The sequence below is a fragment of the Protobothrops mucrosquamatus genome, unplaced genomic scaffold (genome assembly GCF_001527695.2).
Source record: "Protobothrops mucrosquamatus isolate PMUCROS unplaced genomic scaffold, P.Mucros_1.0 scaffold347, whole genome shotgun sequence".
NCBI lineage: Eukaryota > Metazoa > Chordata > Lepidosauria > Squamata > Viperidae > Protobothrops > Protobothrops mucrosquamatus.
In genome coordinates, this window is record NW_015386684.1 from 1,402,624 (window position 1) to 1,427,720 (window position 25,097).

The 25,097-nt window shown below is 36.2% G+C and overlaps 1 protein-coding gene across 1 annotated transcript in view; it reads right to left on the reverse strand.

The window, feature by feature from the left end:
* The window catches only part of ITGB3BP (integrin subunit beta 3 binding protein), a 36,270-nt gene extending 20,297 nt beyond the window's left edge, over positions 1-15,973 (reverse strand). Inside the window, exons 1-4 of the mRNA XM_015815534.1 lie at positions 15,921-15,973; positions 7,075-7,117; positions 3,956-4,076; positions 2,991-3,029 (exon numbers count right to left, since the gene is read on the reverse strand). Of these exons, the coding sequence (XP_015671020.1) occupies positions 2,991-3,029; positions 3,956-4,076; positions 7,075-7,117; positions 15,921-15,928 (211 nt within the window). The 5' untranslated portion in view covers positions 15,929-15,973. The remainder of the gene's footprint in view (positions 1-2,990; positions 3,030-3,955; positions 4,077-7,074; positions 7,118-15,920) is intronic.
* Between the last annotated feature and the right edge of the window lie 9,124 nt (positions 15,974-25,097).

Here is a 25,097-nt window from a genome sequence, read left to right on the forward strand (position 1 = left end):
GTTGCAGTTTGGGCACTCAGTCTCTAAAAGGTTCGCCATCACTGCCATAGATACTTCCCTCTCCTTACTGTTTTACTCTCTGGTTACATAGTTTAAAATCAATCCTTAAGGGGACTTGGAAACAAACATGTGCAGTTTGAAAGGGTTCTGCATGCTTATGTTCAGCTTTGACGAGGGGATCAGTCTGCTTTTGGAGCCGATGCTATGGCAATAGTCACTCATGCCCTCATTACCTTATGCTTGGATTACTGTCATGCACTCTGCACATGGTTGCTTTTAAGGAGTATTTGGAGGTTTCAAATTCATCTTGTCAAATGTGGCAGCCAGGGTGCAGACAGACAAACGCCAAGTCAGCTAACACTGTCTTTGGTCCTGAACTGGTCATGTATATGTTTCCAGGCACATTCTGGTTATCACCTATCAAGTATTTCATAGTTTGAGTTCTAGTTACCTTCGGGCCTCTCTGTTTCAAATGGAAACTTACACTTTGGAGTAATAAGCATGCTAAATAGACAGGACATTTGTCTTTTGTGGCTGTCCCAGAGTATCAAGAAGTCTTCAACCAATGTAAGAATGGTCCCCTCCTATTAAATTCAGGAGAAAAATCAAAATATTGGGGGGGGGGGCTCTGGATTTTGTTTATGTAATAGGATTGCTGTTGCTAGGGGTTATCAATTACCTTTATTTTATTTGCACTCTTTTAATAATGGTTAGGGCTTTAGGATTATGGCTTTATCATTTTTAGTTACAGAAGCTGCCAAGAGAGAATGTCACGGAGAGGATTGGGATAAAAATCCAAGCAACTAAATAGCTGCTGTTGAGATTCTGGCCAAATATTATCCTTACAGTCTGTCTCGATGGCAAATTGAATAAGAAGTATATGCCCATTATCCTAACACAAGGATGGGCAGATCAAGCCAAAAATAAGCCACAAACATTCATTCATACGTGAACTCAGCTCAATGACCATTCATCCAAAAGAATCGCAACAGTTATATTTAGAAAACTAAAATGTCACAATCTGCATCGTGTTCAAATTAACAGGAAGGGACAATACAGACAACATGACTGGGCTCATATGACTCTTCGTTCTGGAGCCTGCTGGCTCAATTATTTTCCCTCTCCTGCCCTTAAGGAATAAGGCAAAGAGATAATCACTGTGTGGTCTATGTCGCCTCCCTCTGGGAAACAGGATGGACTGGGCTTAAAAGAAAAGGCAACAAAATTAGTGCTTAGCACAGAGCATGAGTAGGAGGTGGCGAACCACTGAGCACGGCTTGCTCCCAAGTCTTGTGATACCAAATGATTCCAGCTAAGGGAGAGTTAAAGGCTATCTGAAAGCAAAAGAAGTGGCTGATGAGTGAAGTAGCATGTGAATATCATTAAAAGTGTTTTCCTGCACTACACTGGATCTGCTGATTGTATGCATGTCAAAGTCATGACTTAAAATTTTAAATGTATAACATTGTTATTTTATTCCTTCAGGAATACATCGTAACTGCAGAACTGAAGCAGAGAAAGGCTGCAGGATCTCTACACACAACCTTTCTGCAGATTACAACATTCCCAAATTTAAATTGGGTTCGAAATACGATCAGATGGACCTTCTGTTTGATTCATGAATAACAATGGCTTTTATACTGGGACCTAATCTGAATGCCCTGAACATCCTTGAAAAATACTCTGGAACGTTTGCAAAATGTGTCCTCTTGGTTCCTGAATAACTATTATTAGTCTGAGAAACCTGGTCCTTCCCCATAATTGATACAGAAATGAAGCTTTCTCTAATTAAAGTATATTAATTACCTTTCTATTTGGTCACTGAATTTGGCACTCACAGATTTTTGCATTTATGTATACCCATTAAATGGATTTGTAGGGATTAAAATCAATTTTCAAAACATTAATGCTTAAAAATCTAATTCAATTAGTAAAATAGCCTGTTATTATGTCATGCTAATATGGACAGAATACTAGCTATGGGATCATATATTAGTTTATTTTATTTTGTTTTAATGTATTCAATTTAGACACCGTCCAATTCCAAACACACTTTGGGAGAGGCATAATAAAACAAAATAGAATAGAAAACATAATGTAATAGTTACAAAAACAAATAAGAAAGTGATAAATACTAAGAACCAACGACAAACCCTCTGACCCTCTCAAACAAATCCTGACCACCCTAGCAGAAGGCCTGGGAGAACAGCCAATTATTTAAGGCCTTCTGGAATGCCATTAGGATGAGAGCTACAGGGATATTAGGGGGGATATGATTTTAGAGTTTGTGTGGGATCAGAAACAGAAAATACAGGTAATCCTTGGTTAATGGCTGCCCTGTTTAGCAACCATTCAAATTTATTATGGCACTGAAAAAGTAGTTTTATAACTGGTCCTCAAACTTACAAGTATCATGGCATCCCCGTGGTCATGTGACAATTTGGGCGGCACACATTTACAATCCTGCACCACAGAATCACCATTTGCAAGCTTCAGAGCCAGCCTCCAACAAGCAGCCCATGGAGAATCTGGCAATAAGTGACAAATTGTGGCCATGTGATACTGTGCTTAACAACCGCAGTCGATTAATTTCACAACCACAGCAGAACTGATGGACTAAGTCTGGTGCAGTCATGTGAAGTTTCACTTAACAGCCACTTCACTTAACCATGGAGCTGTAGGTCCCAACTGCCGTTGTTATAGGAAGACTACCTGTAGTGTAACACGCATTAAGAAGGTATGTGGAACAATAAGGGATTTTTATTTAAAACCTTGCCTTAAATCAGGCTGAAGGCCAAGTAACATGTCAAAACAGAGATGATATAGAGACACTGAAGAAAATATCATTTAGGATTTTTAAAATATGCGCTTCAGTTTCCAACTATGCATTATGACATTCTTTATCACAATACACACATAACTTATTTATGTGCACACTCTTTGTAAGAAATTTAATTTAGCATTAAGAGTAGAATAAAGAAACAGCTTACTATCCGATTCCTCAGCATTATTTTTGCAGCTTGAATAATCTGAAAAAAAGGAAAGCTATTGAGGCTTTGCTGTATAATTATCCATCTAAATGTCAGCTGAGAACATGTGATTCCTTCTTTTATGTGAAAAAGGACTGCTCCCTTATGCCCATACTTAATTACAGCATGGAAATATAGCACACACTCACCTTTGCCTTTGACACTTAATGTTCAGGGATTTTACTTCAGGCATTTCTCCTTTTTTTCCTCACTCAAGAGTACAGGCATAGGAAAAAATCAGTCAATCTCTATGTCACATACACATGTGCTACACAAACTAGAAATCACAGAGTTGGTAAAAGCAAACGCTTTGTATACCGTCGATAAAAGATTGATTCAGGAAATCCAATATTTGGAGTTTTGAAGTTATAGATCACACTATTGATTATGAATACAGATAAATCTATTATTAATATTCAGCTAAGAAGAGAGGAATTACTGAGTGAATATGATAAATTCTTCAATTTGTATAATTGTTGTTTTTTTTTTACAAAGTAGCTCTAACTTACGATATGATGTACAAAGGGCACAGAGTCACCTTATTAAGCCATAAATTTCCAAATGATATTTTCTTTCTGTACTTGACCAACAAAACAAAGACTTCTTCAAAATTGGCTTAACTCTTGATCCATGTAGGATTTTTGGGGGGGGGGCACAATTTTGCCACTGTGGGGTTTTTTTTGTTCCAATTTTATTATTTCTAACAACTTAATATTTGCAAATTGACTTGAGTAAATTAGTGAGATTTCAATATTATCCTCATAATCCAATTTCATCGAGGGGTGTGTGTGAGAGAAAATTAAAGAGAATTAAAAAGAAATGATAGTTATTTATGTAACTATAGACATAAATTACTAAATCAAGAATCTGACTTGATCAATAACCAGAAAAGTTCCATAGTAAGTAGAAGAGAATGTTCAACTAACCATTTGATAGATCATTTCTCTGTTCTTTGACATGATTACTCGTGGGGCTTGAAAATGCACTGAGTAGACATGTTCCTGTTGTTGGTGAAAAAAGCTCATTTTTCTTTCTTTTTACTGGCACCTGGACCGATAAAAAAACAACAAAGAACATTTTGTCTGCAGTAAAAAGCACCATCATATTCTCCCTTTGAATGCCTATACATTTATTTATTATTTAAAATAGTCATTGCAGAATGTAACCATCCTTCTCTCCCCCACACCAACGATCCATTTTATGCTCAGTTAATAAATCTTTAGAACAGACTCCAGATTTAAGAACAAGAACAGACTCCAGATTTAACAAGAACTCCCCACTGATATAGCTTATCCCTCAGCTGAATAACAACTTAGAGCAGTGGTTCTTAACTTTTTCTTCATCATGGACACCCTCTAAATAGCTTTTGCTGCCACAGACCCCCAAGACTTAAATCAATATTTAAATCATAACATTTCGTCAAGCTTTTGTGGACCCCCTATGAAAACATTGTGGAGCCCCAGGTGTCCAATGACCATAGGTTGAGAACCACTGACTTAGAGGACATTGTTAACTTCCCAACTTACCTGTTCAATGCAATTCCAAGAAGATGGGATTACTTCTATAGGCTTCAGCCTACAGCAGGACCCAAGAGTTAAGCAGCATAGTCCTCAATGGCAAGATTTTCTCTTGTCTGATATTGACTCTGATTTAGACTGTGCGATACAAACTAACCTGTTAGATAATCATCCTGTCACCGCCCTATTTAGAGGAAAGCTACTACCTTACCTTTCACATTTTACTCCAGATGTTATTTCAACTTTTAAAAAAGGCTGACAATAGCCTAGCCTTCTCCAATCAATCTACTACACACCCACTATCACCTCAGAATTGGATGATGCTACTAATCATGAAATGAAATCATGAGGAAGGTATCACCAATCACTCAGATGCTGCTTATAGATGATTCAGGAGAAAGGGAATCTTCAACTTCAACAGATGCATTACAAAGATGGAAGTCAGAATATGAATATAATGAACTATTGCTTTTTCTTCCTTCATCATCACATTATAACTAAACATGAGACTATTTAATATAAAATTCCATATTCCTTTCCACATCTCCATATTGCTAAAAATTAAAGTATGTGTGTATAAAACATTGATAATGTTTATCGCTCATTTATAATTGAAAATCTCTTTGCTGCTGTAATAGTATGTACACCTGAAGTAGTGTGTGTGTGTGTGGGGGGATTTTGGCAAAATCACCATGATTTACCATGAAGGAGATGGTACACTCCAGAGAGAAGCCCAAAATAAGACTGAACAGTCCTGAACTGAATGGGAGGAGGAGGAGGAAATTCAAGGAAGCAACACCCTATAAACTCTCAGGAGTATATCTATTAGGTTAGAAGGCTATAGCTTTAATCTGGCAAGATTCTGTCTATTAGGTGTAAGCCATTAAGGATTGGTCAATTGGATTTTGCTGTCTAATGGGCTTGGGCCTGATAGCCGCAAGTTTTTATTATGATTATTAACCCAATATTTAATAAATGTCATATAAATAGACATTTCTAACTCCCGTTTTACTACTCAAAATTTAGGGGAAAGTGAGAGGGGAAGGAGGAAAAGTAGAATGAGATAAGAAATAAAGAACATTCAGAATTTAATTCTTAGGATTATAAATTAAAGTTTCTCTCACCTACATATTGCCTATTCACCGCCCTGAGTCCCGTAAGGGAGATAGGGCGGTATATTAATTTAAATAATAAATAAATAAATAAATATATTCTCAAAACAGCCCACAGAAGTTACCTCTGGATGAGATATATTATAGCAGTCTTGTAATCTGAACACTTTCTTGCAGCATTTAGCAATACAGTTTTTACTCTGAGCAAAAAGGTAGTTCTCCCAATTTTCATGATTAATTTCACCTCTGATTTTTGAAAAATTAATGAAATTATAAACCTGCAGCAAGAGATCTGACTGAGCAAACACGCCAAATAATTATTCTTAAAATAAACATTTTCCCCTTTTTAAATTTCCATTTCAGAAAAAAAAGCAGCTTTAGGGTGGAATAAAATAATTTCAAGCTGAATCGCTTGTTTCCAAAAACACCCTTCGGACCTAGAAAGCAGATGCAAAATTACAGTCACAGCTGTATGTACTGCAAATAATGAATAACAGAAAATGAAATTGCAAATTACATTGTTAATGATTGTTATTGCTATTTTGTCACTTTTGTTTCAATCCAAACAAAGAGAAAGTAGACATATCTTAATACAGTCAGATTTTCAGTTTAGCTAAGGCTATAGCAAATCTTCTGCAAAATAAAAAAAAATGGCACATGCAGACAAACCTGGAGATTCATTTTATTCACATTTTGATATATTTCCTATTATTTCTTCTCTTCCACAAGCTACCTGGCTTAGCTTCACAGAAACACCCACAATTGTTATTGGAAGAAAATAAACTGGTATATGTCTTGGCACAGTGGGTTTAGAAACCCACAGTGCCACATTTTACCAAGGAGGGAGAACAAGAAAGAATCCCAGAAAAAATATAATTTCATTTTTATTGTGATAACTGTATGGGTAATTTATCACAAGGTTACAGTATATTGTTTTATGTTAATCTACTTCTCTCAGCTAATTACATTCTCACCATAAAAATGTCTTTATTGTTTTGCTTTCAATTTTGCAGTTTATAATATGCAGATTATAGTATTATCATAATTACATATTGTTATATGTACATTCAGATAGCAGCGCATTTGCTTCAGCAATTATAAAGCTAATTTCTAATAAACAATGTCATAAAAAAACATTTGGCGCTGGAGAGAGATGTGAATATAACAAAACAAAGAACAGCACTATATTTCCTTAGTTATAGTCAATTGTTTCTTACAAAGTCAGAATATTATATAAAATAGCACTGCCTTCAAAGGTCCCTCGCAATCACTTCATATACATTAAGATATATATTATCATTGATTACTGAGTTATGATTTCTCTGAAATGTTGCTCATTTATACACACACACATTTTCTACAAAATAATTTACAAAATAATTTAAATACAGGACAGAAAAACAAAAATATTCTTACTTTTTCTGGAATAAAATTTTCCAGCTTCAAAGCTCTTTTAGCACTACAAAAGAAGGAAAGCAAGTGTTATTACTGCTCAAAGGGAAATTTTAATCTAAGAATATGCTTTACTGGTAGCTAGTAGTAATTCCCATTAACTAACCCTAACCACATGCAAACATCATTTTCTTACAATAAGAGCTAACCTCATACAGGTATACGTGAACAAGTTGGTAAATACTGCTTTGAAAACTGATCACATTTGTGCTGTTTTCTCACATGTGGCATACAACTGGAACAAACAGGATATCAATATCAGATTACCCAAAATATTTATTAACTATAAAGTACTAATAATGAACATTGCTAGGCAGAATTGCATAGTAACTTACCTTGTTATTTTTCAAGGTGAAAAAAGCAATTCTTATATTTCAGCTCAACATGATTCAGTGCTGCTAGACTATGACTGAATTAAGGAACAGATGCTCTATGACTTTACAGGTCCCTAAACCATAAGAAAATATTTTCTTGCATTTTTCACTGTACTGATTCAGGAACGTGCCAGCTTCTTCTGTAAAATCTGTTTTCCTGAACTAGATGCCCAGTTGTTAATGGCAATACTAGGAATGAAAAGCTGAATATTTATAATATTTTAGATTGTACAGCTGTCTTCTAAAGTAGTGGTCATCAGAATTTTATTGAATGTAGACTAAATAACTTTAAAGAAAGAAAGGTCAACATAAATTAAAGTAATTTTAATCGGAAACACAGCTGGCAATATTTGGTTTTTAATTCGGCTTTTATTGGGGTTTATATTTTTGTATTTCTGTATTTTTGTATTTTGTGTATAGTATTTGTTTTTTAATATGCTGTGAACCGCCCTGAGTCCTATGGGAGAAGGGCGGTATGCAAATTAAATTAACATTAACATTAAGACTATTGTTCCCAGAGATAACTCCAATTTTCAATGTACTTCCTTAAATCTTCATAAGGAGGTATTGCTTTTTTTTCCCTGTAAAGCAATTAAACAACTAAGAACCTTTACAATCATTTAATAAATGTATCAGAAGATAATTTTAGATTAAACACGAATTGCAGGGGGTTTTCATTTTAGAAAAGAACATTACAGGTATCACATTGGAAACAGGCCAATTTTCCTGTTTCCAAACAATCACAGTGCTAGAAAGAGTAAACCTCACAAAAAGGTACCGGCATAAATGACACTTATGAGCCCAAACCCAAGCTAATCACCCACAAAATGTTTTTACTTTATTTTTTGTGATGAAACATATGAGAAAAGTTTATGGACATCTTTGAAGTATGACTTTATATTGCTAGCTTGAAATGAAAATGAAAAATATTTTTGCCTTTAAAACAAACAAGCAACGCTATATAGTATATGGTATTTACATTTTTCATGTTAAAAGCTACTTGCATTCTTGCCAAGATACAATCAAAGCTGAAAGAATTTGATAAAATTCTTAACAGCATGTTCTTTTTAAATATTGCTTAAAGAATGCAGACTCCATTACATCTTCTGTATCTCAGAGGCAGCAAGGAAACACTGTGTACATTAATACATTCACTCTGCAAAGATGCTGTAGGGGACATGCATTTGCATTCTACGCTAAGGCATGTTATGATGGAAGTTTTTATGGTGGACTTCAAAGAAAGCTGGAAGCAAAAGTACAGTGGAATCTGGGCCCAAGATAGCTTTATGATTAGGATAAATGGCAAATTACATGAAAATCCCATTAAACTCTACAGTATAGCAAACTGAAAAAAAAATCTAGGAAAAACGATAGGCTGGTCAAGCAGCATACTATTTAAAATCTGTCAAAGACTTTTGGGTGGCAGCAGAGTTACAGCATACCCAAATTTTCTTTCCTCTGCCTGTGGAGATGCTGAAAACTTGGAAATAATTGAACTCGTTAGCCATTCACAGTCCAAGAAATTACCACTTTACCGTGAGGAGAAAAGTCACGTTGCCACATTTCCGTTAGACAATTATTTTAGGTACGTATTTCCCCTATGCAATAATAGTAAAACTCAACAGTTGCAAAGGCCTTTACAGATTTAAGGAATGACATTTCTTAAATGGGAAAGTGAAGGGGCATCAATTCAAGGCCATATTGTGAAAAAGAAAGCATAATCTGAGAAGCATTTATTACATTTCTTTTGTATTGCTCTTCTATATCATATAGTTACAGGAGCAGAAAATACATTTTATTTAAGCAGGACTGGTTTATCATTCAGATCAAATAGCCCAGTGGGACAGTGAATGAATGAAATGTGTAACAGTGTTGGAGGTAGCTTAGTCTCATCTTCTCAAAAGTTAAGTCCTACTGAATGCAATGAGACAGGCTTCCATGTAAAAATATGTAAACGAGGCCAAAGCTCCACAAAATATTTTTACTTTATTCTTTGAGATGAAACATAATGAGAAAAGTTTAAGGACATCTTTGGAGCATGATTTTATATTGCTAGATTTGATTTCAGAATTATTTTGAAAAGGGATTACTGAAAAAAAAACATTTTTGTGTATAAAAAGAATAAGCTAAGTTATATGGTATTTATGTTTTCACGGTAAGAGCCACTCGTATTCTTGCCAAGGGACAATCAAGTCAAGTCTTCAGCGTTCTCTGAACTTGGTTCTTTCTTTGCAGATATTTCATTACCTGACTAGGTACAGTGTACTGAGTACACATTCATCAGTGCTAATGAGTGTGGTGTTTGCTCCCTGTTTATAAACAGCAACTTGCCTTGCCATTGTCAGTGGGGGAATAGTTTTCTCATTTGTACTTCCTTGATTAGGCTTCCTTAATTCTTCATAGGCTTTCAGGATCAGGGTACCAAGGAGAATACCATTCCCTCACCAACACTGGCAAGACAGGCTACTGTATATAAACCCACAGCAAACACCACGATGGTACCTAGTCAGGTAATGAAACATCTATGAGCAAACAAGTTCAGAGAGCACCAAGGACTCCACAATTTAACCTTAAGCTACATATATTTTCTTCTATTGATAAAGCTAAAACAACTTCACAAAACACTTTTGTTCCCTTTTAAAATACAGGGCCCTGTAAATATACATAAGCCTGTTTTAATTACATTTATTTTCCCAAGAAATCCAGTGATGTGAAAGTCATAACACTCTTGCTCAGATGATTTCAACAGAACCTATCATAAATGATTAACAAGCCTGGAACTAACAAGGCTTGGAAGCCAAATTAGATCAATTTGCCCTAAGAAAGTGTTTCTGAGTAGTCAGCTGCTTTTTTGAACCAGCAAGATATTTAAACCAAATAAGGATCCCCAAACTCAAAAGAACACTAACCTATTTCAATATTCTTCCAAAAGCTGATCTCAAGTGCAAATACTATACGAAAAAACTCTTCATAAGTACCCTTGTGGGAAAGGAACCACTGAATCCATTGCTCATGGCCTGTAGCTCCCTCTATAAGAACCCCAGTTCTTCTTTCATAATTCCCTAGTTCGCAAAGTATTCAGACAATTTTGAATTATATTTTGGTACAGTTGCTTTTATCATACCTGTACATTTTATTTCTTTGAATGTAGTTAAAATTTGTTACACTGTCTATAAATTAAACATGCCCTGATTGCCTCAGTGACCTAGTTATAATTTTATGTTGTTCTTGGTTTTATTCAAAATAGAAATTATATGAATAACTCTGAGAATTCGGTCAACCATAATAAATTATTACTATCACCACTTCTATGGATACATTAAGCTTCTGAAATACTTCAGATATCCATTATACTATACCTCATAATCTCTCAGCAATGGAAATACAAGATCTAGAACAGTGATGGCGAACCTTTTAGAGACCAAGTGCCCAAACTGCAACCCCAAACCCACTTATGCATCGTTGGGTGCCAGGTGGGTGTGGCCCATTGGGTGGGTGTGGCCCATTGGCTGAGTGTGGCCAATGGGTGGGTGTGGCCCATTGGGTAGGCGTGGCTGCGGTGGTAACGGCAGACTGGGTGGGACTAAAAAGTTCACTCAATCAATTCCAACTTTGCAAGATCTTTTTTTTCCCCGCATGAAGTTGAAATTGACTGATTGATTGAACCTTTTTTTTTTTTGCACATGGCGGCCGAGGCCTAAAGCGAAAAGATTTTATAAAACCCAACTGAAGGCCTAGGACTGGGGCGACGGCGCATGTGCCCAGAGAGAGGGCTCTGAGTGCCGCCTCTGGCATTTGTGCCATAGGTTCACCACCACTGATCTAGAATTTGATTCAAGTCATTTTGGGAAATCTGAAATATTGAGTCTCATACTGAACACAGAATATAGCATAGTAGAGTTGGAAGGGACCTTGGAGGTCTTCTAGTTCAACCCTCTGTTCAAGCAGGAGACCCTATACAATTTCAGACAAATTGTCATCCAGTCTCTTTTTGAGCCTCCAGTGACGGAGCACCCACAACTTCTGAAGGTAAGCTATTTCACTGGTTTATTGCTCTCACCATTAGGAAATGTCTTCTTAGCTCTAGGTTGCTTCTCTCCTTGGTGAGTTTCCAACCACTCTTTCTTGTCTTTTGGTGCAAGATTTTCCACAGATTTTGGACCACATTTTCTGTACCCCCTATTTTAAAGAACTATAAAAATGTACAGCAAATCCTGAAATAGACCTAGCATAGTTTAAAAATAAGAACTCTTCATAGTATCAGGGCCAAATAATAATAAAAAAATCTTGTCAGACTTCCGGTTTGCGCTCGTAGCACATGGCTGCGCGAGAGCGGACCTACGCTCCCCACAGCTAATTTTGCCCTGCCAGGAGGACCCTAAATGGGTCCGAAGTCGCCCCAGAGAGGTGACCACAAAGAAGCGGTGCCCCGTTGATCACGAAGCGATGGCAATCGCTTCATTTGATCTGGGGAAAGCCCTCTGAACCCGACAGGAGAAAGGCTAACCACATGCCAGCGTCTAGCCCAAGCTACTGCACCCGAAGTCCAAGAGCATTATCAAGAACAACGGTAAACAGCATGCTTGGAACTGATGAGAGTATTTGATCTTCTCTCCCTTATTTTACAAGGGTCCCTGAGAAAGATCCCCAAAGCAAACAACCTCCGTAAATGAGGGGAAGGGACTACATTCCCATTCCCCCATAGACGGAAGCGGCAAATTAACCTTTAAGGAGAAAAGAACCTTATTGAAATTAAATTCAAAATACTACAATCTGATCAAACTTAAAAATTAAAACAAACTACTAAGATTATATTCTAAAGGATTTTGATTGAATTACATAAAAAAAGAAAAATAATAAGTTTTTGTCTAAAAAAGCTGGAAAATAAATATTTGCTGACATATAGTGGACAATGAGAATGTAGCATATTAAAGACAATGCCCAGAAACAAAGAAAAAAAGTTCTGTTCCCATGAACTCTTTAAGAAGATAATTGCTAAGGAACAGAGAAGAGATTGTATACTGGTCCAGCTATAAGATTGGAAAGTGTTTGAAGGAAAAGAAATACTTTGATTGTGGTTTAAATTTATGAACTATTTAAAAACTTTGATCTATGATAAATTATTGAGAAGGGAAGTTACAGAAAGGATTTAAGCTGGCTAAATATATTGAATTGACAATTGATTACTGAAAGAAAGAATTGTTATAAAATATTGATTTTACTGAAACCCTGACAACTGAAAATAACAGTGGATTACAAAAATTATATATAAAAACAAGAACTATACAAAATTGGACTGTATGGATTTTGAGTTTTGGTTAGCTTGACAAGACTAATTACAGAGACTATGGCACTTATGACGGACTACTCAAAAGGGGGAGACAACATGGATATGACATACATCAAAAAAATGATAGAAAACCACACTTAATATCTACTCCTGAAAGATTTAGCTTTTAGAAATACTTCAAGACAAGACAAATACTTTCCAAGACGAAATTTATGCAACGCTACAACAGATACAAACTAAAATAGACTTAAACCACGAGGAGATTAAACATAACTTTGATACTATAAGTCAGGGATGTCAAACTGCCAGCCCGCGGGCCGAACTCATCACGCAGAAGCTGCACCCATCCCACATTGGCAGCAATGGCAAAACTGTCCCGATACGTTGCACGACGTCACGAGTTTGACGTGGCTGCTATAAGTGATTATACTTCTAACTTAAATCTATGGTAAAAAATGAACAAACAATCCAGACAACAGAATGTGAACTAGAAAAAAATGATTTAACTGGTGTAGTTACAAATGAAGGGAATTATAACTTAATACAAACAAGAAAAAACTTACAACACTTGGATACAACAATAAATACGGAAAATATACCTTATGCATTAGAACGTCAAAATAAACCTGAGAAGAAGACTGAACAAAATGGACACTGCTAGGAGAATCATTGTTTGGGAGACAAAAAGCATACATCTTATCTACTCTGTATCCTCTACTCCTAACAATAACTACAAAAATACAAGAATTGGACAAGTTGAAAATATTAATTTGGAAAACAATTTGGCAAAGGAAGATTAGAGATGGGCTGAAGAGACTGGATTCACCCTACCAGATGGAATATTATATGAATAAACACTTGTTTGAATATGGCTAAATAAACAAATAATTTTGGCCATAAAGGGACTTTAGAATAAGTAAGATAAGAGATATAAGTAATATAGTATTTTTTGATAAGATACAAAATGTAAAAATATTAGGATGTTGTAAGTCAGGGGTGTCAAACTGCCGGCCCACGGGCCGGACGCATCATCGGGAAACCACGCCCACCCCATTGCCCGCAATGGCAAAAAAGCTCCGATACGTTGTGTGATGTCACGAGTTTGACATGTCTGTTGTAAGTGAAAGAAAAGTTTGAATTTTAAAGACAAATTAAGTTTGAAAAGATTTAGGATTAAGGAATGATTGAAATATTGAGGGGAAATTAAGCTTAATAAGAACTCTGAAAAAAAGGATATATAGTGATTTAACTAATTTTTACAAATAGAAGTGAAATATAAATTGACTAGAAAGATGTTATGGATAGATGTTATGATAGATAAGTAGTATAGTATCTCTATAATATATGAAATATGAAAATACTGGGATGATATATTTAAATGGAAAATTTGAATATTAAATATTGGGAAAAATATGATTGACAAAAAAATCTTGTCTACTTACCTATGTAAGTCCTCAGCTCTCCTCCATCATGTTAAGTAGAACTCCCACTCACCAAAAATTGACTACTTGGAGAACTAATAGAGATCTGTCACATATGTGTCAGCTCACATATGTACATGTGCCTGAACATTTTTAGAGCTCTAGCTAATGAATACCTATGTTGATTATAGCTGGGTTCACATAATATTTAAAACCAAAATCAACCAAATTATCAAGCAGACTATGGTGCAGCATTTTGTATAAATTCCAAGTTTGATGTTGTTCACTTTTTACTTTAATTGCATATCTTACTAGGATAGCACAACCTACATTTGCCTGCCAAATTAAACCAGAAACCATAGTCTAGCATAGCATGTGGTATGAATCCAACCCCGATAGTTAATGGTCAGTGAAAATTATGAATAAGTTCTGTTTACTCAATGGATCATCATTATTGTATGGAGTTTCCAGCAGCAGCAGCTGTCAAGAGGAATGCTTGGTTCAAAAATAAAAACTTTACACAATAGTTGGGATCATATATTTAATCATAGGTTACTGAAGATCCTAATAACATTGTGCTAAACCACCATGATGTAATGTGATGTGTGAACTCAAAGAACAGGAGTACCCTCGTCTTTTATTATGCTAAATATATAAACTTTTCTGAAACAATATAAAGTCTCAAAAGTAAATATTTAGGACAAGCATTTAAATGGGAATTCTCATCAATGCTAAAGTACTATCAAATGAAGACAGGTGGAAAAGAATGCTTCAATTCACACTAGGAAACAAAGTGAGGTATATGTACTGCATTTTTTGTTTTACCTTTTCAAGTAAAAGAAAGGTCATCCTCAACCTAAACATTACAAAGATCAGCAAGACTTTTTCCTAATTTATCAAACTAAAACCTGTTTGGCTCTCTAACCAACAGGTGGAAATCACTTTTCACATGAATATTCTACTTCATAAGTTCACAGCAGCTTTTCACAATCTAGTGCCCTTTTCATTTCATTCCCAAATAGAAAACCTGGTGTTACTTGGGCTGGAAATGATTGGGCTGCTAACGTAATACATTTGGGGGCACCAGACTGGTGGAGGTGGTTCACTAAGTGTTAGAAATATTTATTATGAGAGGAAGCTCATACATAGGCTGTACTTCAAAGCACAACTGCCACAGTCATTTCTATATATTCCTGCATTAATAGCACTCTGAGAGGCAGCTTAGTGTAATGGTTAAGGTATCAGGCTAAAAACCAGGAGACCATGAGTTCTAGTCTTACCTTAGGCACAAAGCCAACGGACTAGCCTTGGGCCAGTCACTCTCTGACCTAAGCAGCAATGGCAAACCAACGTCCGGAAAACCTTGTCAAGAAAACCGGAGCGACTTTTCCAGGCACCACCAAGAGTGAAAAACTGACTTGACAAACGCATGCAAAAATTAGCACCTTACTTACAAAAGCGACACCTAAATACACTCCTCTGCCAGTGTAGCGGAACACAGATATTAATGCAATAGCGAAAGAGGTCTCTGTCCGTCCTCCTGCTAACAGGCACTCTTCACTGGCACTTTGGCACTATCAGAACCCGTTTGTCTTTGGCTGCGTTCGCAAGACCTACTGATCAGGATTCTCAGAACAGAGTCAATTGAATTGCGACGAGCAAACCCAACCTCGGCTCTGCGCTGACACACAGACACACCATTTCCCGCTTGAGCTCGGGACTTACCGCGGCATCAGGACCGCTTCCAAAGCCTTTCCTCTGCAGCGATGCTGATACTCCCGCCCTAAGTACGAACGGTGCACCACTCAAAAGGGGCCGGGCGGGAACACCAACCCTCAGCCTGAAAACGGCTTGGCTTGGCTTGGCTTAGCATCAGTGGTCGAGTCCCTTATTCTGCTCGCTGTCTCGTTCTCCTCTTTCGTTTTGCTTTCTCTTGCCCTTTTCAAGCACCATCAGATTCTCACCAAGATAAAATGTCCCGAGCAGTGGCAAGAAGCAGAGAAGAGGCAGTCGTAAAACTCTGAATTTCATCTTAAAGATCAAGCAGAGCCACAATGAAAATAACCAGAGTTGGGTTGGTATTTTTTCTTCAGTGGTTAAGACGAATTGTGCTAAGCTATACGTTTTCCTGAAAAGAATTGCAGTGTTTTAGGTCCTTTGGTGTTTCACAAATGAAATTAAGGCTGCTGTCTGGTATTTTAATACTCTTTCTTCTTTCATTCTCTATTTAAAAAAAAAAAAAAAAGTTCCTAGAAGACCAGCGCTCTCTGCAACTATTCTTCTGTTCTCAGTCAAGCATTGTATTGCATTACTCTTCTTATACACATGTGGGCGTACCGACAAAGGTTTAAAATAGATAACATCATGAATAACTGAAAGGAAAATTAGCTATAATTTTTTTCCAGGTGTGTGAAAATACTGTAGTAAATAAAAAGTGAATGTTATCAGTTGTTATCTCAGATGTTCTAAGGATAGTTATGCTTGTGCTCTGGAAAGAAAAAGCTCTCTCTATACAGGCTTTGAAATGTTTTGACTTTGTCAGTTCCAAGTATAAAACTAATTTTGTAAAAAAAAGGTTTTGGAATTGATTTCTAAAGAAGATTAAGGGTTTTTTTATTGCATAAGTGAACCAGTGTCTATGTTGATATCCTAGGAATTAGCTGTTTCCTTACACCCAATGGGATCTGGTATAGATTTTGAAGAGTGGCACTGTGGCCAATGGCCATGGAATCTACAAAAATAGTTGCTTGTACTAATAGTCATATTTGTTACTGCTTCTCAGTTATTTGTAAACTTAAGATATAAATTAAGTGTTAAATGAGTCACTGCATCTGAGCCTCCCAAATCTTACCTATTTCTGGCTACCTATTGAGCACATTAACATTTCTATGCAGTAATACAACATTGCAGTTTCCCAATTCATAAAATTAGCTCTCCACTAATATCAAGAGAGTTCTCATTAAAGCAATTCAACAATACCTCTAACTACCCTTTTCTTTTAATGATCCTGTGATTTGCTCATCTCTCTTATACACTATGGAATAAACCTTGGTTTCCCCCCTTCCCCCAGCTATCAATTATCATCACTTTTGAGTAATATTTTTATTGTCAGATGCAATTGATTTCTTTTATTGAGGTTTATTTATTTAAAACATTTATAGAACTGTCCTTCTTTCTGCCAATTCTGGGCAGCTCCCAATCAATATGTTTATAAGCATAGATCTTCATTAGACTGCAGGCATGTGCTATCATCTGAAGCATAACAGAATCATCCCGCCCTGAGTCCTACGGGAGAAGGGCGGGATATAAATTCAAATATAAATAAAATAAATAAAATAAATGTTTACATTGTTTGCCATTTTCATTCAGTTGTGGCCATATTATAGGTAGTATCTGAGAGAAGACATATTAGGTGACTAACAACTATTCCCTAATCCTGCAAAGTCTCAATTGCAGAGTGAACAAGAGTAGAAACTAACAGTTTCCTTTAGTACAAATCAGATCTACTATCCTAGTACATCAAGGTGACATTGATAATATATTGGGAGGACTGCTATTCAATATGAATTATTAGATGTACATGATTGTGTTCTAGTCTTGCTGATAAATAAATAAATGACTCATAAAGTAATATGAAGGGAAAATAGAGTGCCGGCTGGCGACCCCAAGGGGGAGGGCCTTCTCTGTGGGAGCTCCCACCCTCTGGAATGAACTGCCCCCAGAGATCAGGGTCATCCCTGATCTCCCTTCCTTTCGCCGCGCCCTCAAGACTTGGTTATTCCAGCTTGCAGGACTGGCCTAGGGTAATTTTTAGAGGGGTTTTAATTATATTTTAAATTTGACAATTATTTAAATATCTCTTTTAATTAATTTTAAATTTGTATTGTTATTTATGTATTTTAATTGATTGTCAGCCGCCCTGAGTCCTACGAGGAGAAGGGCGGGATATAAATCCAAATAATAAATAAATAAATAAATAAATGAGAAATGGCTAAATAATGACAGAATTCATGAGCAGAAACAAGTGTTCATACTTGATGGAATGGTTGACTGTAAAATTAACATTCTTTTGTTCACTCATTGGCTAGAACTCACTGTCCTTTGTGTGTGCTAACACTGGTCCTTAATTATTATAGTGACACAAGTTTGCAGTAACTGGACTGTGTCCCTGGAGTCCTCCTTATGCCACTATAGTATGAAACTGTCAAGCAAGGTGAACAGTGTGTTATACATAGGGTACTTTATCCATGATAAGTGATTATTATCTTTCTTTCCCAAGTGTAAAAGGCCTATATAATTCAAAAGGTTGCAAGTGATTTAGGCCTCCCAAGTTAAGACTCCAATGAGTCCTGAAAGGGTCCCGACCTATTGTTGTCTTCTTACTGAACTTGATGTATTCAATTTATTATACCAGAATATATTTTTCAGAAGTCAGCCCTGGATAAAATGATGTTACAGGCTGTTCTACCAACAGTACAGCATACTATAGTTTTATGCATTTTGTGATGGTCTTCTAAAAGCTTAAATCACTTTTGGTAAAAAAAGAAAATGACAATTGACATTTACTAGTTACACACAAGAAAAAGGCTTGCTCCATTATAATTACTTAAAAAGAAATGCTGTATGGATTGCCACTTACAGTGGACGATGTAGTGCTGCTTTCCATAGACCTAATGAATTTACATTCACTTTGACTCTTTTCTGGAAAAAATAAAACCCACAGCTCTGCACCAAATAACTTTTACAATAATTTTAACGAAACCTATTTTCATTGATGCATGCTTAGCAATTCGAACATCTACATCAGGGGTCCTCAACCCCCGAGCCACAGCCCATTACCTGGCTGTGGCCTGTTGGAACTGGGCCGGGTGACTGGCTGGCTGGCGCACAGGTGCAGCTCAACATGCAAGTGGCAGACTGGTGTGCATGCGCGCAGGTTGACTTCCACAAGTGGCGGGCTGGCATGCACGCAACTCAATTTGCACAAGCACAGGCCAGCACATATGTGTGCATGGCGGGCCACCACTTGCGCAGTCCAGTTCCCTTTTCTCCCCCCAGCCAGGCCGCCAAGCCGTAAAGGTTAGGGATCACTGATATACATAGATAACCAAATGTGCCACAATAGCTCCCATTCAGGTGTTACAATTATTTTATATTTCAGTTTTCCTCTGAGGAATTCTAGAGAATTTTCCACTTATAGGATAAGTATGGTAAGTGATCCAGAGTCAGTGAGTTTATAGCAGTTTAGCAATTTGAATCTGGGCCAATTCTGGTCTAAAAAGAACTGCACTCTTAAGCATTCTTTCTAAAAGGCAAACTCCATTCCACTTGGTGGAGTTTGTATTATTAATTAATTACATGGAATTAGATTGCAAAGAATTGTATTTTGTTTTGGTCTTAGCATGTAAAGCTTAGCATGGTAGCTTTCCAGTTATGGTTTAAAACTGGGGGTTATTCAACTCAGGGTCAGAAGAAGTCATGACTTAGCATAATGTGTAAATCTAGATAGTGGGAGGATAAAACCTAGCAGTTGTTTGCCCATAGTAATTACTACTTTGGACGGCATTCTTTATTTTGCAGATGGAACATTGCGGTAGAGAAGAAAAGTTGAATCATCTAATCTCTAGGCATCTGTGCTACATGGCCAGCAGTTGGCAAAATTGAAATGTATTTAAATTTTTGCTTTCTGATTGTTTAATCTTCAGAAAGGCAGCGCAGTGTGTGAGAGTCTTACCTCTCATAAACTCAGATTAGGGAATGGTATCAGTGAGGTACAGATAATCCTTGACATATGATCATAGCAACCATTCAAAATTATGATGGTGCTGAAAAAAGTGAGTCATGACTAGTCCTCAGACTTATAACCTGACGTATAACCTGACATATAACTTATGTCCCGGTGCTCATGTAGTAAAAATTTGGTTGATTGGCAACCGGCATGTATTTACAGAGGTTGCAGCATCCCAGGGTCACATGATCACCATTTGCAATCTTCCCAACTGGCTTCTGACAAGCAAAGCCAGATTAGGGCAAGCCAGTTTCACTTAACTACTGCATGGTTCACTTAACAATTTCAATGATTTGCTTAATGACCATGGCAAAAAAAATCATATAATCAAGCACAATTCAATTAACAACCCCCTTTTTTAGTGATGGAAGTTCCAATTGTGGTCATAAATCAAGGACTACCTGTACATCTGGAAAACAAGTTGCAGCAGAAATTACCTGCGTATTACTCCAAAGCAAGAGGTAGGAGCACAAGAGAAAGAGAGTTTGGTATCTTCAGATTTCTGTCTTGGGAGACCTAACAATTCACTGTAGAACATTATCTTGTACCAAATTTATGGAGTTTCATTTTTGCATGTTATCATGATACTGTGATTTATTTTAATGAAATGCATTTTGGTACTGCGCCTAAAATCTGAGTTTTGGCAGAACGATTGACTTATGAGTTTGATATTATTATTGTGAACTGTTCCAGAACCACTGTGGTTTAATAGCAGTATACTAGTGTTACACTTTTGTATGAAAATGTAAATGTACATGGATGTTTGTGAAGGTTTCTTTTTACAGAAATGGAAGTACAGTACAGTGCTAATTTTTTAATGTATTTCCCATAAAGAGAAGGAATGGACAGATGGCAATGTGTAGTGAAGCTTCCAAACAAAAGAAATGGGCTCTAAATATGTTTGCATTATTCACAGGATGTCTGGCAGTCAAAAGAGCACTACATTGCCATTCTGTAAGCAAATGCCATTCTCTCAAAATTCTGAAGTAAAAAAACCTTCAGCATTATAGAGGGGAAATGTTTTATAAAGATTGCAGAGAAGCTTATTTAGCTGTCTCAAAAAGTAGCTTGGAAAACACTGAATCAAAAGAACAGCTGTAAGTGTTTTTTAATTTAAATATCATTAAGAAATGTGTTAGAGTATCAGTGGTGCATAGCATGTGAGTGTTTAATTCACCATTTTGTCTTATATCTGGGAAACAGATTCCTACTTTAAAACTATTGTAGCATATTTTGGATCATCAACCTGCTGACTGCCTCTGACTTATCTGCCCGCCATTGTTATTATACAGTGTTGGTGGATCTTAAGTATGAGGTATCAGTGCACAACTGGAAGGATTAATTATGATAAGCAAATGAGGCCCAAGGAGGAAGAGAACACTTTTTCACGATGTTTGCTTTACGCTTCCCCATCCAACCAAGTGCTAGATATGCCTCATGCAGAGGACCATAGAATTTGGCTCAAAGTAGATGCATTAAGCTCACTGTAGGATTAATACACCTGTGGATTATTTCATTTAAAAATTGAAAAAAAAACACGATTGCCCAAATTAGTGATTTGCTGCAAATCGTAAATTGTTGCAAATCACTAATCAAATTGGCATATGGTATTCCTACAGTTTTTTGGGGTCATAAGTTTCATGGGTTGTCTACCTCTCAATTACAAGAACATGCTGAGTTTGCAAGAAATTGATATAGAGCAGGGGTCTTCAAACTTGGTCCTTTTATGACTTATGGACTTCAACTCCCAGAATTCCTCAGCCAACGTGCCTGGCTGAGGAATTCTGGGAGTTGAAGTCCACAAGTCATAAAAGGGCAAAATTTGAAGACCCCTGATATAGAGCAAACAAGAAATACAATGCACATACTTTTTAATTTTGGTGTCAAATTTTGTTTTGTAGTCTCCTTACTTGGTAGGTAGTTGTGGCTTTTACAAATATCAGCATTAGCTTTTGCTAATTTGCATATTAAAGATGGTGTGAACTTTTCCCTCATGTTTCTTTCATCATTGTCCACATGACCCTTGAGTACATAACAAATATTTGCCAATGCCCATTTGAAGATCTATTCAGTACAGACAGTATTGAGTTCAAGCTTTTTATATAATTAGAAATGTCTGAAAAACATCTGTTACATTTATATCAAACTACTGATAAGGAGTCAAATTACTAGAATGAGATAGAATGCAAGATAGTTGATAAATAAGATAAATTCTGCTTTATAATTTGTCATATTTATATGTATGCTTGTATGCTTCAATTTTTTTCCCATTCAATCTTGTCCAATTCTCTGAGACTACCTGGACAAATCTCTACAGTTTTCCGGACAAGATTTTTCAGAAGTTGTTTGCCATTACTTTCTTCCTAGCATTGACTAGCTCAAGGTCACTCAACTGTCTAGGTGCTTAAAGCAGGACTACAACTCAGTCTCCCAGTTTCTAGACTGATGCCTTATCCACTGCACCAAAGTTTCAAATAGAGGTACATAAATGAATTGTAACTACTTGCCGAAATAGAAGGTTATGAACTAGGTGAAAATGTCTCAAGGCACTTACTGGTATCCAACTGTACATTTACAAGTACATTTAAAGAGTAATGTAAAAGACCTTGTTTTAAAAGTCTTTGGAGGCAAGTTAGCATTTCACAGCAAGTATAGTTCCCAGGAAGTACAATATGCAGGTAACAGAATTTTACAGTATCTCTCTAGATAGTTGGGGTTTTTCCAGTTTTTTTTTAATGAACATTGTGTCAAAGAAGAAGGCTAACAACCTCTTCAGGAAACTAAAATAGCTATATAGCAAAAAACACCACGTAGTCGTTAATCGCAAAATATGAATAGTGGAAAGTACTGTAGATATAAATGCTGCCAGACTTTAGAAGGGTTTTTTTTTTCCATACCTGAAGCCTTCTCACAAACTATGCTGGAAACTTAGCAGAATTCAGATTACTGTATAGTTAATCATTTAGCATTGGAGGCTGCTGTTAAAAAAAACAACAACAACCGTAAAAGTGCCACTAGGTAATACAGTGCCTAAAGGAAATTTATGGATTGTGATCAATGTTTCTAGATATGATTTAAAAATGTAAATAGGTGCTGTAAATTGTTTCTGATACAGGTTTTATTTCATATGCCCAAAATATACTATTTTGCTACGTATTGATTAAACTGATAGGAATCAGATATCAAAAGCCTCCATACAAATTTATTTTATAATAGATTTCATCAGCAATGAACAGGTGGGTCACATGTTATACCTGCATATAAGGTGTGGGTTGAAGCCAGTAAAGCAGAACTATAGCTGTAATTTTAAAACAAATTGTGACCCTCAGGGCAATGTGGCAATTGGAAAAAGATAAGTCAGCATAAGTTTTACAGCAAAAACGGTTAGTTCAAGAATGATTGCAAAAATATTAGTTTTTATTTGATTTCTGGTATTGTGCTAATGAAACAGAGATAAGCACCACCCACTATAGTTGGCAATGACTAGCAGAATAAAATCCATAGGACTCCTTTACTTTATTGTGCTAATGGATTTTAAATAGTTCACAGTAGAATTGAAGTAGTACTATAATCAAGAAAGTGAAATTTAAATCACTACAAATTTGGATTGCTTTGAAAAAAATCCCAAATGTATCAGTTTAAACAAATCTGAATATTTTGCTTTATTGTACAGTCCTTCAGCAAGCTGGGCAAAATCCATCTCAAAGGCCTGTTACAGTAATAAATATTAGACACTACTACACTGCATTTTACAGTGGACAAAATCAGTTGGCTTCATTATTTCATTGATAACTTTAGCTTCATTAAAGCCAGAAATTATAATTTGTCAATATTCCCACAGAGTTAAAAAAAAAACTTGGTAATATCTGTCATTCTAGTTCTTTTCTTTGTATATTATTAGTTGACTCATGTACCACGTTCAAAAATTGAAGAAACAGTTGAATATAAAATATGGTATATCAACCATCTGTGAATCACTCCATTGATTTGACAGATTGAGTAGATTTTACTTTAAATATTGGTTGTGATGCAGCTAGCAAAAAAACATTTAACTATGCCATTGACTGTAGTGCAGTAAGCTTAATTAGATACTTGATTGTCCCTCTAAACGCAGGTGGGCTCAAAACTACTGAAATATCATCATTGGCTGTGATTTGTATTATAATTTATGTTCTTCCCTCAATTGCAAAGGAAATAGCATAAAAGTTCCATAAATAAGTATTTCATTTTTGCTTAAATAGTACAAATACAGCTAGCAAATAAGATTACGTAAATGTACTAGCAGTGCTCTGTCCTTATATCTAAATTCAAGTAATAAATATGTTATTGGGCAAATAATATGAGCTTAAGAATTTTCATTATACCCAGTCATATAACAAGCTAGTTCATCCCATTCATTGATTAACTGATAAAAACTTCTTTTTTTTACTTCTGGCTGTATTCAATTCAGGCATTATTTTGATAATCTGAAAAAAACATAAGCTAATGAACATAATGAGAAGGTTGTCTTTGCTTACTGCCTGCCTGATGAAGCAACGGTTTGAAGTTAGAACCATGAAAAAAAAATCAACTTTGTGACCAATCCTCACATTGATGGCCATTGTAGCATCCCACAGTTAAATGATCACCATTCCCATGCTTTGCAACCAGCTTGTGACAAGCAGAGTTATTTGAGAAGGCGGATGTAAAATCATAATTTGCAGTCGTGGGGTTTTTTTGCTTCTCAACCATGCCGCTTCGCTTAAGGGAAGTATGGTCATAAGACCGCCAGTCATGTGATTTTTCCACTTAGCAACTGTAGCACTTAGCAGCCAAGCTGCCAATCCCAATTATAGTCACTAAACTAGGGCTCCCTTTAGCATCATAATGATGCTGATTTCAAAATATGGATCCTAATGTTTATTAATTCAAACCAGATGGTAACTGTTTACTTGAGTACAATATTGCTTGGCTGATATAGGAGGGAGGCTTATTACCAATTATAAGTGAAGTCAGTGAAGATCTCATGTACTGCTCTGTTGGTATGGATGCCAGGAACAACGAAACTTCAAAACCTATTGAGGCAAATGAAACAAAAGTAAGGGTTTTGTTGTTGTTTATGCCTTCCTCACCAG